We start from the raw sequence: 14,413 nt of genomic DNA on the forward strand, positions 1-14,413 counted from the left end.
TATAACAGTTCTAAAATTGGATGAGTCAAAACTGTGTATTAGAGATATCTCAGGTAGCTCAGTGGATAGAGTTCTGGGTCCAGAGTCTGGAAGACCTAAGTTCAAATTTGATCTCAGATACTCATTAGCTGTGTGGCCTTAGGCAAGTCACATAACCTCTGTTTCCTTTAATCTATTGGAGAAGGAAATGGCAAATTACTCCAGTATCTTTGCCAAGAAAACACCACTGAACACCAACAAAAGTTATGTACTAACTGGGAAAACAGGAAGAGCTGAACAACAATTTTCAGCTTAGACTAGATAGTAGTGGGATCAAGTGACAACATTTATCCTAAGTCTCGTTTTACCTGCCCTTTGGATACTGTCAGTTTGGCCAACTGGTCAAAATGGCCATTCTCTTGAAAAAAATACCCTTTGAGCACTAGAATAGTTATTGTGTTGAAGTAACATTTAATTTTTCCTTCTCTGGGTTTTCTTCTTCCCATCCTCTTCTTTCTTCTCTTTCTCCTCTTTCTCTGTCTGTCTCTATCTCTTTCTCCCCTGTCCCCTCTCCCTATATTTATCTTTCTTCCCTCTGTCTCCCTCTGTCTTTCTCAATTTCTCACACATATGATAAACATTCATCAAAGTGACTTGAAAGAAAATTCCATATGTTGAAAAGATGCCTGGTAAATATAGGAGGAAGATCATAATTGGTTCAAGAGTTCTTATAATTGAGCCTGAAATACTTTAATAAGACGTGTCTGTGTGTGTTTTAGGACTTTTTTCCATTACAGGTAAGAGTTCTCATGTGCCAGATTCAACTTATTCTGTAATTAGAAAAAGAAATCAACATATTTGGAGTTTTTTACAAACTAGTTGTGATTTCCTTGAGTAGGAGTTCCCATAGAATTCTCTCCATCAACACAAACTGCAACTTTTTTTTTTTATCCTTAGTGGATAAGTCATTCAGATCTGCTAGACACATATAAACTAAATGGATTTCCCAGTTATAAAGTATCAAAGGTACAATTTGAACCCAGATCCTCTTGACTCCAAAGTCTAGCATTCTATCCCCTATGAAACACAGCCTTGGGAGCATTTTCTTTCATAAACCATAATAATGTCAATTCATATTAGCTCTGGTACTACAATGGAGATAGAGAACTTGAGTAGAAAATGAGCTACAGTAGAATAAAAAATGTTAATATATAATCATTGAATTACATGCTAGTCATTTGCATATGCATACTATTTTGTTTGGATATAAAAATTGAATCAATTTTTAAAAAGCAATAGCACAGATAATCTAAAATGATGGATAATAAAAGTTCTATTTAGATTCTCAATGCAATACATGTTTTCTTTTGCAGCAGATTTAGCTTCCTACTATGTTTTATTGAATATAATATTCACATTATGTGACACATATATAACTAAGCAGTGGTAGGGGTGGGGGTACATGACCTAGAAGCATCCTACGTAGGAGGGAGAAGCTCCCTGAGATTAAAAATTTAACAGAGATAATCCACATGAAATTCCCAGATGGCAGGAGACACACCTATTATAGCATCTGGCAGAGATGTTCTCATCCTACATAGGTAGAATTAGAGGTTGCTGGTATATGTCCCACAACATTTGCAGTCACATTTTCCTCCTACATTTGGAAGGAGATTTTTTCCCAAGGAGATGGAATGTACCCGTGAAAATCCCAACTGTACTTAAAGTTTCCTGCCTTATTCAGAAATGAAATGTCCAGATTCTAAGATAATGAAAAATGGGTTGATGCTTTTTTTTCATTATGTGCATGTATAAACCATTTTAAAAAAATATTGCCTAGATGTATTTAACAGGATGCAATCTTCTGAGATTAGCCATATTGGCCAAATATTATCAAAACATACCAAGATAGATTACTTTCCTTGACGTCTTTTGCTAGATTTCAATAACGTGTGTGTCTGTGTTATAGTATTATGAGCCAATGTGTTGCACAAAGGTATTTGATGGTATTTATAAAGACCAGAAGTATAAACTGTTGGTTCCTCATAAAGCATCTCTAAAGACAAAGAAATGTCATCAGAACACATTCATTCCTTTGATCTCAGAGAACTGCCAGTAGGGCAGTGTGTTCTATAAATTAGAGAACTGAAAATGAAGACATTCCACAAAAGGGCAACTTAACCTCCTACATAGCTATTCCCAGGCCAAGTTACTAAGTGGCGTGTATAATGGTCAGTCTTTTAGCGAATGCTAAAGAGATGCCCTAATTCTGATACAGATGAGCAGAGAAACTGTTTCCAACAAGGCCATCTATACCCACAAGGGGTCCTAGAAAATCCTCCCTACTGCCCCAAATATCTCCTCCAATAGTCCACTTGAAATTCACATCATTTTGGTAATTCCTTTGAATTATTTTGTTGAGCAGTTCCCTGTTAAATAAGTATTATCTTTTTTTTTTAAACCCTTACCTTCCGTCTTGGAATCAATACTGTGTATTGGCTCCAAGGCAGAAGAGTGGTAAGGGCTAGGCAATGGGGGTCAAATGACTTGCCCAGGGTCACACAGCTGGGAAGTGTCTGAGGCCAGATTTGAACCTAGGACCTCCCGTCTCTAGGCAAAGGGCATTTTGTGGTGGTGGGCAGTAAAGTTTCAAGGAAGGAACATATGGTTTCAAGTCTCATTTCTAACACATCCTGCATGTATGACCTTGGATAAACCATTTAATCACTCAATGCTGCATGCAATTTAGTCTCTAAGACTAAAATAGATAAATAATTTGCCTATTTGCATCAATGGATGAAAGTTTCCATATTGGGTGCTGAAATTAAAGGCATGGCCCAATATGGCCTTGAACCATGACCATAAACATGTGTTTGGATGTGTTTATAATTTTCCTCCTATTTAACACACCATCAGAGATCAGTTAGTTAAATTAGCTAGCCAGCTCAGAACACACCTGAATAAGATGCCATAGGAGATGGAACCTTGGAGGTCAAGGGATGATATTAACTTAAGCCTTGATGCAATATTGAGTTGCTTAAAAGGAGATGAAGGGAACTAAAGACTTCACAGTTTTGCTTGTGGCTAACCCTAGATCCAGGAGTGTAGAGAATACACAGAAATTCAAGACTGATTGCCCCATTCTTAACCTAGTGCTGAAACATGAATCCTTTGCTTGGCTTGTTACTAAACTGGAGAGCTGTACTTAATGACAATTGTTGATAATGGAAGTGTGCAAGATAAGGCACAAATTTCCTAAATATCTTTCAGTATGCACCTTGTATAAATGATTTTTTAAAGTTGAGTTTTTAAAATTCTAGCTCTAGGTAGCATGTTCATAGGATGGGAATATCATTTTTAATAGCTTCATGCAGAACCATCTCTGAATTCTCTAGGAGATTTGCATGAAGAAGAAAGATATAAGGTTTGAGGGTTTTTTTGTAGATTTGTTTTTTTTCCCTAGTATTTGAGATTTGAACATACTTTTAGGAAGAGTGAGAGATTGAAAAAAGAGGGGATGACTGCTGGGGTAAATGCCCATAAGAAGGGAGGAAAAAGATGAAACCAATGAAAGAGGTGACAGAATTAGCCTCAATAAGGAGGAAATCTATACTTTCCTCTGAGACATTAGAGAAAAGAAAAGAGATAAAGGAAGTCGTAAGGAATATTTGAAGTTCAGAGGAATAGAGTTGAGAGAGATCATTTTATTTGACCTTAAAAAAGAATTTAAACATCTGCATAAATGTTATACTTCATAGTCCCCTTGGGAGTCTAAACACTTATTCCCAAAGATGCTGCCATTGCTCAAGACATTGTTTGATCTTTTTTTATGGGTAGCTACTTCTTTCAGAGCTTAAAGCATTTTATTAGTAATATTCTCAAGGATGACAACTATTCTTCTTTTATGGATGAAGTAGGTTTTTTGTAAAATCCAGTCATTACTTAGATCCAATCCACCAGTGGGTGACTAAGCTAGATCATATTCTTTTTGGCCAAATGTGAGATCTGACAAAGAAGTCAGATTAACTTGGTCTTATTGGCGTGCCAGGCTTATAAACTGATTCTGAAAGCAGATTCAAAAAACAAACTTTAAAGTAATGGTACTATTGTTGGAAGGAGTATACACAAACTCCCATGGTAGAAGTCCAGCACTATTTTGGTTGCATAAATTCTGGTATATTTATGTAAAGAGACCAACTACATCGCCTTATTTTCACTTCTCATATTAGTGTCAACTGCTTCAGAAACTGTCAAATGACATAGTATATAGCTTTTAATAATCTCATCCATTAGTATTTTAGTGCCTTTGGGTCAAGGATAGTATTTGTGCCTTTCTCTGCATCCCAGCACTTCATAAGACCTTTTAAAAAGCCTGCTTATTGAATATGAAAAATACTTATAAATCTTTCTAAATTCCTCAAGTATATGGAAGGGCTTAAGTGACTTACTCAGATTATAGATCCAGAAAAGCCCTACCCTAATGTCATGGCAGCTCTAGCAGATTAGGTTAAACTTGGAATGACTTTAAATATGGCCCCAGTGCCTACAGTCCAAGAATCAGCCCAGTTAAGTACAAAGAAGTATATCACCCAAAGCTTGGCGACAAGATGATGGATCCTTTGGCTATGAGAACCCACAAAACAGTTGATAAAATAATAGAGATGGAAGGGACTTTAGCAATAATCTTATCAAACTCATTCACTTTACAGAGCAGGAAACTGACCCCAAAAATGTGAATTAAAGTGACAGAGACTAAAGTTTAATAACATGGTAAAATCAGTGGCAGAGCTGGAATCTATACCCTTTATTCCACAAAATAGACAGCTTCTTAAAATAGGTTCATTCATTTTCTCTGAATATGGGGACCATGCTTTATTCATCTTTCCCAGTGTCTAAAATTGTAACATCTTTGAGTTGGAAGGGACCTCAGAAGTTCAATTTCTTCTTAGAGCCTTTTCTTAAAGACGTCCTTTGCTACTCAGATGCCCCAATCTATTGCTCTTATCACATTGCTTCTTTGTTTAAAAAAATCCAATGGCTCCTCACTGCTTAACAAATAAAGTATAAATTTCTTATTCTGGCATTCAAGGCCCTCCACCATCTAATTCCAACTTAACCTTTCTAGCTTTAGCTCACACTCCTGATTTATCGTTCACATATTATGTTTTGCAACCAAACTAACCACTTGCTGGTTTACAACTTCCCTGCAGACACTCCATATCCCTTCTTGTCCAGCCCATATTCTTCTCTATTAGATTGTAAATTCCTTGAGGATTGAGATTGTCTTTTTGCCTTTCTTTGTATCACCAGTGCTAAATATGGTGCCTAACACATAGTACATGCTTAATAAATATTTATCAATTGGTTGATAGACTGATTTGCTTACCTTGCTGATTTTGCCTGGAATGGACTTCATCCTCTATCACTGATTGTCAAAGTATTTCATTCAGGGTCCAGTATAACTGCTTCCTTTTCCATAAAAAGCAGGGTTCCCTCATATCTACAACTAGAAGAAAGCTCTGCCTCTTCCAGTGCAAGGAAGTCTTCCAGTTATCATATTCTACCTCATATTATTGTTAAATGTGTCTATTTCTTATCCCTCATTAGATTATAAGCTCCCTGGGGAAAGGACTTACCACTATATTTCATCTTTTTATTCCTAATATCTTGTACACTATCTTACACACAATAAGGGCCTAACAAATAGTTGTCAAATTTAATTCAGCCCATTCATAGGTTTATGGAAATGTAGATCTGAAAATGTCTTAACGGTCTAAAACCGTAATTCAACCATCTTTCATTTTACAGAGGAAGAAATTAAGGCCTCCATTATTGCACAGGCAAAAAGTAGTTTCTTTATGTATTTGAAGGACTGATGCCAAATCCACTACCCACTCCACTAAGGAAATTATAAAAGTCATATTTCAGTATATACAACTGAGATCAAATCCATATAAATATCCCTCAAAATCAAACTACAGTTAATCCATTTCAATTGATTCATGTAATAAACATTTTTATTGTATAAATTAGATTTTCAGCACCAAGGAAAAGAATAAATAACAGAATATAATGGAAATATAATTTAGAAATTTTGGAAGTGACTATTTTTTCAAATTTAAAACAATATTATCAGAGATGACTTTGTAGCAACTTCTTAGTTCTTGGGGCAGGGGTCACTTTAAGCCTCCAAATTTGTTATTCTGAGACTCAGTTGAATCAGAGTCTGAGGAGGGAGGAATTTAGGAAGCCAAGGGTTCTTTTTTAATTATATCTATTTTTCCAGATTACATGTTGATATAATTTTTAATAATCATTTTCTGATATTTTGCAATCCATGTCCTCTCCCTCCCTCTAAAGAAGGCAGGTAATATGATATAGAGTGTACATATATTATTATACAATACATATTTCCATGTTTGTCATGTTGTGAAACAAGACACATTGCTTACACTAGAGCAAAATTAATGGAGGAAATAAAATGAAAGATGTTATGCTTCAATCTGCATTCAGACCCCATCAGGTCCTTCTTTGGCAGCAAATAGCCTTTTTCATCATGGGTCTCTTGGAGTTGTCTTGGATCCTTCCCTTGTTGACAGTAGTTAAGTCATTCACAGTTGATCATCATACCCTATTGTTGGTACTGTGTACATCTCTTGGTTCTGCTCACTTCACTTTGTATCACTTCATATAAGTATTTCCAGGTTTTTCTATGATCATCTTGTTTGTCATTTCTTATGGTAAAATAGTATTCCCCTCCATTCTATGCCACAAGTTGTTCAACCATTCCCCAGGTCATAAACTTTAGTTTCTAGTTCTTTGACACTAGAAAAAGAACTGCTTATAAATATTTTCGCCCAAGTAAGTCCCTTTCCCCTATCTTTGATTTCTTTGAGACACTGACCTACTAGTAGTGTTATTGCTGAGTAAAAGGATATGCATGATTTTACTGCCATTTGGGCATGGTTCCAGATTGTTCTCTAGAACAGTTGTATCAGTTCACAGCTCAACCCACAAAGAGTCCCAATTTTTCCACATCCTCTCCAATATTTCTCATTTTCTTTTTTGACATATTAGCAAGTCTGATAGGTATGAGGTGGCACTTAAGAGGCACTTATTTTAATTTGCATTTCTCTAATCAATAGTGATATAGAACATTTTTTCATAGGACTAAAAAGTTTTTATTTCTTCATCTGAGAATTGCCTGTTCATATCCTTTGACTATTTGTCAATTGCGGTATGCTTTACATTCTTATAAATTTGATTCCTCTATTATCTCTACATTTGAGAAGAGGCAAAGGGTTCTTAACCTTTTTTTTATGTCCTGGACCCCTTTGATAGACTGATGGAGATTATGGACCTCTTCTGACAAGGAGTGGGAGAAAATGGAATTCAGGAGAAAGGGGGATGATTGTTGAGAAAAGAGCCTTTCAGGATTTGGAAAAAGAGGAAACCAACAAAAGAGGGGGATAGAATTAGCCTCAGCAAAAAGGAAAGCCATATTTTTCTGTGATACATTAAAGAAAGGAAAAGAAGTAGAGAAAGATATATGGGATAATTTTAAGATGAATAAAATAAAATATTCAGGATTACAAAGGAAAGAAATCTTACTGAAAAAAAATTTTTTTCCCATTCAAGTCCATGAACTCCTTGAAATCTATCCCCATACTTCAAGTTAAAAATTCCTATAATAAGATACCCAGAACCATCCTTCCATGCCCTGGAATAGTGTTGGACCCCACAAACATCCACATATATAACTTCCTTTGCCAGCTACTTAAACTTCCCCCAACCTATCTTTTTTTCTCAGAGATTAGATTAAGTCCAAATGTGTGGTTTAAAAAATAGAGTTTAAAGTGTTTTTTTTTTAACTTTAAATGGTAAATTAAAGGAGAAATGCTTAAATGACAAATTAGTAACATGTATTAAGTGTTTATCATATGCTAAGACCGAAACATGAAAAAAATTGAAGGTCTAACATGTCTTTTGAGAGAATTCCTCCTGTTCTTTCCAAATGTATAAACTTTTTTATGAGTCTCAGAATATTTGATTGTAAGATTCTTTCTTATTTATCATGGTCAAATTAAGTACTTATTAAATATCCTATCTTTCTCTCTAGTGATAATATACTCATCATGTAATAAGAGTTTAATAAATGTTTGTTCAATGGATAAATTTATGTGATAACTTCATCAATAAAAAATTAAAAATGGACACTACTTCATATCTCTTCCATCATCCTGACATAAAACTTAAGTCATTTCTAACTCTTCCCTCTCTTTTACTCCTCTATCAACAAACACATCTTGTTGGTTTTTCCTTTGTAATGTCAATCCCAATTGTTCATTCTCATGGTCATCATACTACTTACAATTCCTATTTCTTCAAACACTTGAGTCTCTCTCTACAATTCCTCTTCCTGTCTATATTCTCTGCAATCAAAGCAAACCATAGACTGACTTTTTGCCTCCTAAATGATACAGTGTCCTGGGGATATCTCCAATGCCTCCTCAGATGTAGTTGATGACTTTCAGATATCTGCACACATACACAATATTTGGGGGCCATAATCAAGTTTTTGAATAATAGATCTGATGATAAATCGAATGCTGGATTTTTCCTAATTGCATCTTACTAGAGATAGTTAAAGTTCAGCTCTTTTCATAATGACTCAAAACTTTGTTTTTGATGATCATGATTTATTTGGAGGTCCATGAATTATATATATATCAAAAAATTTTATTGTTAAAAAAAAACCTTGCCATTTGAACCTTAATTTCTATTATTCTCTTTACTCTCCAGCCACATTGCTATCCATTACCAGTCTTCACCCCATACCCAAACTCAAGTGTCCCCAAGGTTCTGCCTCTCTGCTTCTGTTCATATTGCACCAGAAGTGACCTTTCCTTTCGTCTGTGCCTATGCAAATTTTACTTAACCATTAAAGCAACCTGGAGTCCTACCACCTCCATAAATTGTCCCAGCCATTCCCTTCTGCTATGGGTTTCTTCCACTCTACTTACGGTTATAGATTGAATCACCACTCATTGACAATCATCAAAGTACTGCTTTAAACCATGTTTTGTATTGTTGCATTGCTATTTTACATGTATTGGAGAGGGGGGATTATTATTTTCCCTCACTAGATTGAAGGGTCTTGGAGGGCAAGGATTCTAGTACCTAACAGCGCCATATGCATAATAGGCACTGGATGCTTGTTAATGTTATTGTAAGTGCTAGGGGGCTTTTCCTTTTTGCTTTTCATCTAATTTCCTTCCTATCTTCTTCCTTTTAGATTGATTTTGAAGATGTGATAGCAGAACCAGAAGGAACACACAGCTTTGATGGAATCTGGAAGGCAAGCTTTACCACCTTCACTGTGACGAAATACTGGTTTTACCGCTTGCTCTCTGCACTCTTCGGCATACCAATGGCACTCATCTGGGGCATTTACTTTGCCATCCTTTCCTTCTTGCACATCTGGGCAGTTGTGCCATGCATCAGGAGCTACCTGATTGAAATCCAATGTATCAGTCGGATCTATTCAATCTGCATCCATACCTTCTGTGACCCACTCTTTGAGGCTATTGGCAAAATATTCAGTCATGTCCGGATCGCCTTACAGAAAGAAATATAGATGACATTTGAAGGAGAAAAGTCCACCTGATTCCTTTTTGTTTTTATTGTCTTGGTGCCGATTTCAAGTTTCAATTGCTTGTACAAGAAGTTGTTAGTATCTCGGCCCGGAACAAAGAAATCACTTGCTCAGTTTTTATTCTTACTATTTATCCCTCGTGGATACTTTTCTGTACTTCTTAGCAATCTGCATTTCTTAAACCACCCTAACTCCTAAACCTTTCCCATTTCCTGTGCATGCATTATCATTTCACTAAGCGATGAACAGATAGGGGTATTCTTTTCAGAGAAATTGACATTAATATAATGAAGAACTTCAAAATAAAAAATAAAGTGCTTTCCCACACTAGAATGCTGATCGTTGCATTGTGGGCAGAGTTTTAAGCTACTACTGCAGAATATACAGGGTATGTTGGCAGGTCTTTAATAAATGTTCTTTTTTTTTCCATTGTCCACTCTCTGTCAGTGGACTGCAGCTGTTCACTTAAAAGGTCTGATTTAGTCTCCCAACAGACAGAGATGGAGTTGACAAGACCAGACTAATCTCCTATGTTCATGCTGCCCAACTAATGCCATTCTGATTTTGAAATTTTGACCTATGTATTTCCTATGCCTTAATGTTTATTATCTGCATGAAAGAGACATATGAAGTGCCTTCCTGTTGTTTTTTTTTCATAATCTCCCTCTTGAATGCTGCCTATTTGTCAGCTTTTATTAGAAGGTCAGCAGCTTCAATGAAGATCAAAGTGAGAAAATCACATTTGCTTGTCCTCCTACCCTCTTTCTGACTCTGAGCTACAGTGTCCGCCTAAGGTAATGTCTGGGCTGTTATCTTGTAGCTCCTCTCCAGTTTGTTCTTATCAAATTAAGTCAGGGTCAGTCCTAGGAAGAGAATCAAGGTGTCTGATTGGGACCAGGTCCACACTGAGCCGTCAGTGGCTGAAGCCAAGCTTTCAGAGTCCCTTACCAGCCAAGCAAGGTCAGCATGCTGTCTAGCTCACAGTTTATTTTCAGGAATATTCACGCTTTGCTGAGTCCAAACTAATTCATCACAAGGGTGATTTAGCGGGTCGACATTGTCCTCTGCTCTTTTAGCTGATCCATAGGCATCAGGAAGTGATGTCTTAATGGAATCTATTATGTGAGGCTGTCAAGTGTTACAAAATGTGACCCCTTCAAAAGAAAGCATGTGCAACATGTAATGCTGTGATACCCCAACTCAGCCCTGCTCCAGGAGCTTTTGCCCACATCCAAACATTACTGTGTTTAGAGACAAGCCTCTTAAAGGCTGACAAAAAGCTTTGGCAGAGGGCAGGGAGGGGGAAAGGGGAGAAAAAAGGCATCAAGGTAATTTTGCTGGAATAAGCTCAGCGCCTTCTGAACCCAAACTGAGGAATCTCACCATTAACCTGAATTGTACGGAAAGCTTTGTTCCTAGGGCTGATAGCATGCATGCCTTTTGAGTTATTTGTGCTTAGACTGGTTGAGTTTTCCCCTCACATATACATTGAAAACCTGCTTGACCAAATGTGGCTTGCATTTTTTTTTCCTGGCACATAAATTACCAACCTATTAACTTTTTTTTTTTTACATTTAAAACAGACACTGGCATGGATAGAGTTTTACTTTTTTACTATGTACATAATTGAAAGTGTACTATTTTAGATATTTTGCAATATAAGAACACATCATGTCAAGAATGTAAACATAAGATATTTTATCTTCGTATGATGAAAATCACTTTGAAAATAGCCTTGTTGCTTGAATGTGGAAACTGCTTATCCTCAGAGATGTCTGTTTCACATAGATCTGTAGTCCGTATTATAAATGGGTTGCTGATCCAAGACATTTACAATATTATATGCTTATTGGTATATTTTACACTTTTTTATCCTGCATGTACTGTAAAAGGCTACAATTCTGCACAATAAAAATGTTTAACAGTGATTCCAGTACTATAGTCTGTATTATTTTCTTTCTTCCTGCTAAAACCTTTCCCTTTCATTAAGGAAAAAAGTCATATATGTTCTTTAAGTGATCCTTAGGTCTCAGCTCTAAAATTTAAGGATTACCTTATGATAGTTTGTTAGTTTATTGTGTATAAAAAGTGATTCATTTGAGAAAGATAGAGAGATGCATAGTGCAATTATAAAGCATTTACTTCAGGACAGGCACTGTGCTAAGTGCTAAGGATACAAGTAAAAGCAAGTAAGACAGTTCCTGTCCTGCCCTCAAGACGCTTACTAAAGAGAGAAGACAATACATAAAGGAGAGCTAGAAATGGGGGAGAGGGTATTGGCTGGCTGTCATGACTTAGAGCTAATCATGGCCATATGGCTATGGCAAGGTAAAGCCAAAACTCATTTATCAGAGCCAATATGCCCAGGGTGCAGAGTTTAGGTTACTAGAACAAAGTTGGTGGTGATCTGAGTAAAGAAGGCAGAGGTGGAACAGGTGCCAAGGAAGATATACCTATTAGAACAATTAATAGTTGAGATATAGACAGACAGATAGATAGATGATAGGTAGGTGGAGGGATGGGTGGAGGAATGGATGGATAGATAGATATGGAAACTATTACATATCAAACATATTTTTGGAGAATCCTGGACTTAGGACAATAGAAACATGATTTTAATATTATCATTATTCATTTCTTTAGAGATTTTTATCATGATATAATGCCTTATATTTGTCATTGCACTTTATAGTTTTCAAAATCTTTTCCTATACATTCTTGTATTTAATTCAGATGCTTCCAAAGATATTTCATTTTATAAGGATATTCCCCCAACTTTTACAGACAACACTTCCTTGCCTTAGTGGATGGCTTCATTAGTGACAGAGATGAAAAAAAAAATCTCATCATGTGATAGCTTTCTAGTGATGAATATCTCTAAACTTAACTAACCTGGTACTTTCATGATGTACAGCCAGTTTAGAACATAAAAGGACAAGAGTAGATATGACAATCAGAACTATACTCCACAAGGCTTTGTCCAAGAAATTTGCTTCAGCATGAAGAAATTCAAAATGGAATTTGTACTTTTCAAAGAAAGAGATGGGTAGAGAAGGGAAGAAGGAACTTGGTGATGGACTAGATCCATGGTGGGGAGGGGTTGGTGACAAGATAAGAGTGGAGAAAAGATCAAAAGACCCCATTTTTGTCTCATCCTTTGAATGTTCCTCTAGGGAATGGAGAGAAAGTTATGGAGGCAACAGCTGGACAGATGTCAGATCCTGAGTTCTGCCTCAGCTTAGGGTAAGGAGGAAAACTTAGCATTGACCTAGGCTGAGGAAACATGTCCCCTTAGTGTGCAAGGGGCATATATTGGAATCTGAAGGCAATAAGAAGACACCTGAGTTCATTGAGCAGAGAATGGCATGGTCAGACCTATACTTTAGGAAAGTCACTTGGGAAGGTAAGTGAAGGATGGATTTAAGGAATGAGAGATTTGAAACAGAAAGATAAATTAGGAGGAAATTGCAATGGTCTAGAGTAGAGAGAATAAAGACTCGAACCACTGTGGTTGTTGTGTGAGTGGAAAAATAGGCTGTGTACAGGAGAAATGTTGTGAACATAGAAGCAATAAGATTTCATACTAAATTGGACATGTACTTGAGAGTGAGGAGTTGAGGATGACACCAGAGTCGTATGTCTGGGTGACAAGGTTTTTAAGGATTGGAGAAACATAGGCATAGTTGTAGGTAATAAGGAAAGAATCTGTAAACATGGGAGATTTTGAAAATAAGAGAGAGAATGGTGATGATTGTAAGGGAATCTACTGGGAAAAAAGGGAAAGGATAGGATCAAAGGTATAAATAGACAGTTTGGCCTTGATAAGGAGGAGAATAAACATTATTAAGAACTTTACTATTGGGGTCAAATTATATCTCATTTGATCCTCACAACAACCATGCAAGGTAAGTGCTATTCTGATCCCTATTTTATAGTTGAGGAAATTAAAGTAGACAGAGGTTAAGTAACTTGCCCAGAGTCACACAGATAGAAATGATTGAGGTCAAATTTGAACATGAATTTCTAAGAGTCTAGACCAAGTCCTCCATCCATCTTGCCATCTAGTCGCCTTTGCTTTGGCAAAGAGGAGCATCACTTTTTTGTCGAGGCCATAACGAAGGAGAAGATAATGGGAGAAGATGTCTGAGTAATATAAAATGAAAAGGAGGAGAAAGAGGGAGAATGCCCTCAGTGAACAGGCTCAGGTTTTTTCAGTAAACCATGAAGAATAGACTTCAACAGAGAGAGTTAGAGGGGAGGGTACCATAGGAGTTTTGAAGAGAGATAAGATTGCTTAGAACTTACACTGCAGAGTGTAATTGTGAATTAGTTAGAAAAGAATTGAATGAATGCCTTGCTTCAGAGAAAATCCAGTTGAGATCAGTTGACATAAATTTGAAGTGGATCCAAGAATATCAAATTCATGACTTTTTCTGGCTCTATTCAGCAGCATATGAATAAGAGTGAAGGATGTAGATGAGTGGTCATAATCTGGAGTCAGAATGGGGCAAGGTGTGATTAGTGAAAAGACAAGGAGACAAGAAATGTGAAGGGTTTGAGATTAGTAAGGGAGAAAAGTGTAGCCACTTCAAGGATGATGGCTTTGGGGTGTGAGAGGATCCGAAATGTGGAGAGGATAGCAGCTCTTATCCCCATCCCTCCCCAAGTCCATTCAGGTTTTGATATCAGTTATTTTTTCCCACTTGGATTTGGCACCTCGTTGTCAGGAATTATCAATTAAAATAGGAAGCTTTTGAGGGCAGTTGAGTGTCTCAGTAG

The 14,413-nt window shown here is 36.6% G+C and overlaps 1 protein-coding gene across 3 annotated transcripts in view; it reads left to right on the plus strand.

The window, feature by feature from the left end:
- The window catches only part of CAV1 (caveolin 1), a 44,640-nt gene extending 33,078 nt beyond the window's left edge, over positions 1-11,562 (plus strand). For all 3 annotated transcript variants that reach the window (XM_001364424.4, XM_056799578.1, XM_007504181.3), the window contains exon 3: positions 9,275-11,562. In XM_001364424.4, coding sequence (XP_001364461.1) covers positions 9,275-9,616 — 342 coding nt within the window. In that variant the 3' untranslated portion in view covers positions 9,617-11,562. The remainder of the gene's footprint in view (positions 1-9,274) is intronic.
- The last annotated feature ends 2,851 nt before the right edge of the window (positions 11,563-14,413 follow it).

Source organism: Monodelphis domestica, chromosome 5 (genome assembly GCF_027887165.1).
Source record: "Monodelphis domestica isolate mMonDom1 chromosome 5, mMonDom1.pri, whole genome shotgun sequence".
Taxonomy (NCBI): domain Eukaryota; kingdom Metazoa; phylum Chordata; class Mammalia; order Didelphimorphia; family Didelphidae; genus Monodelphis; species Monodelphis domestica.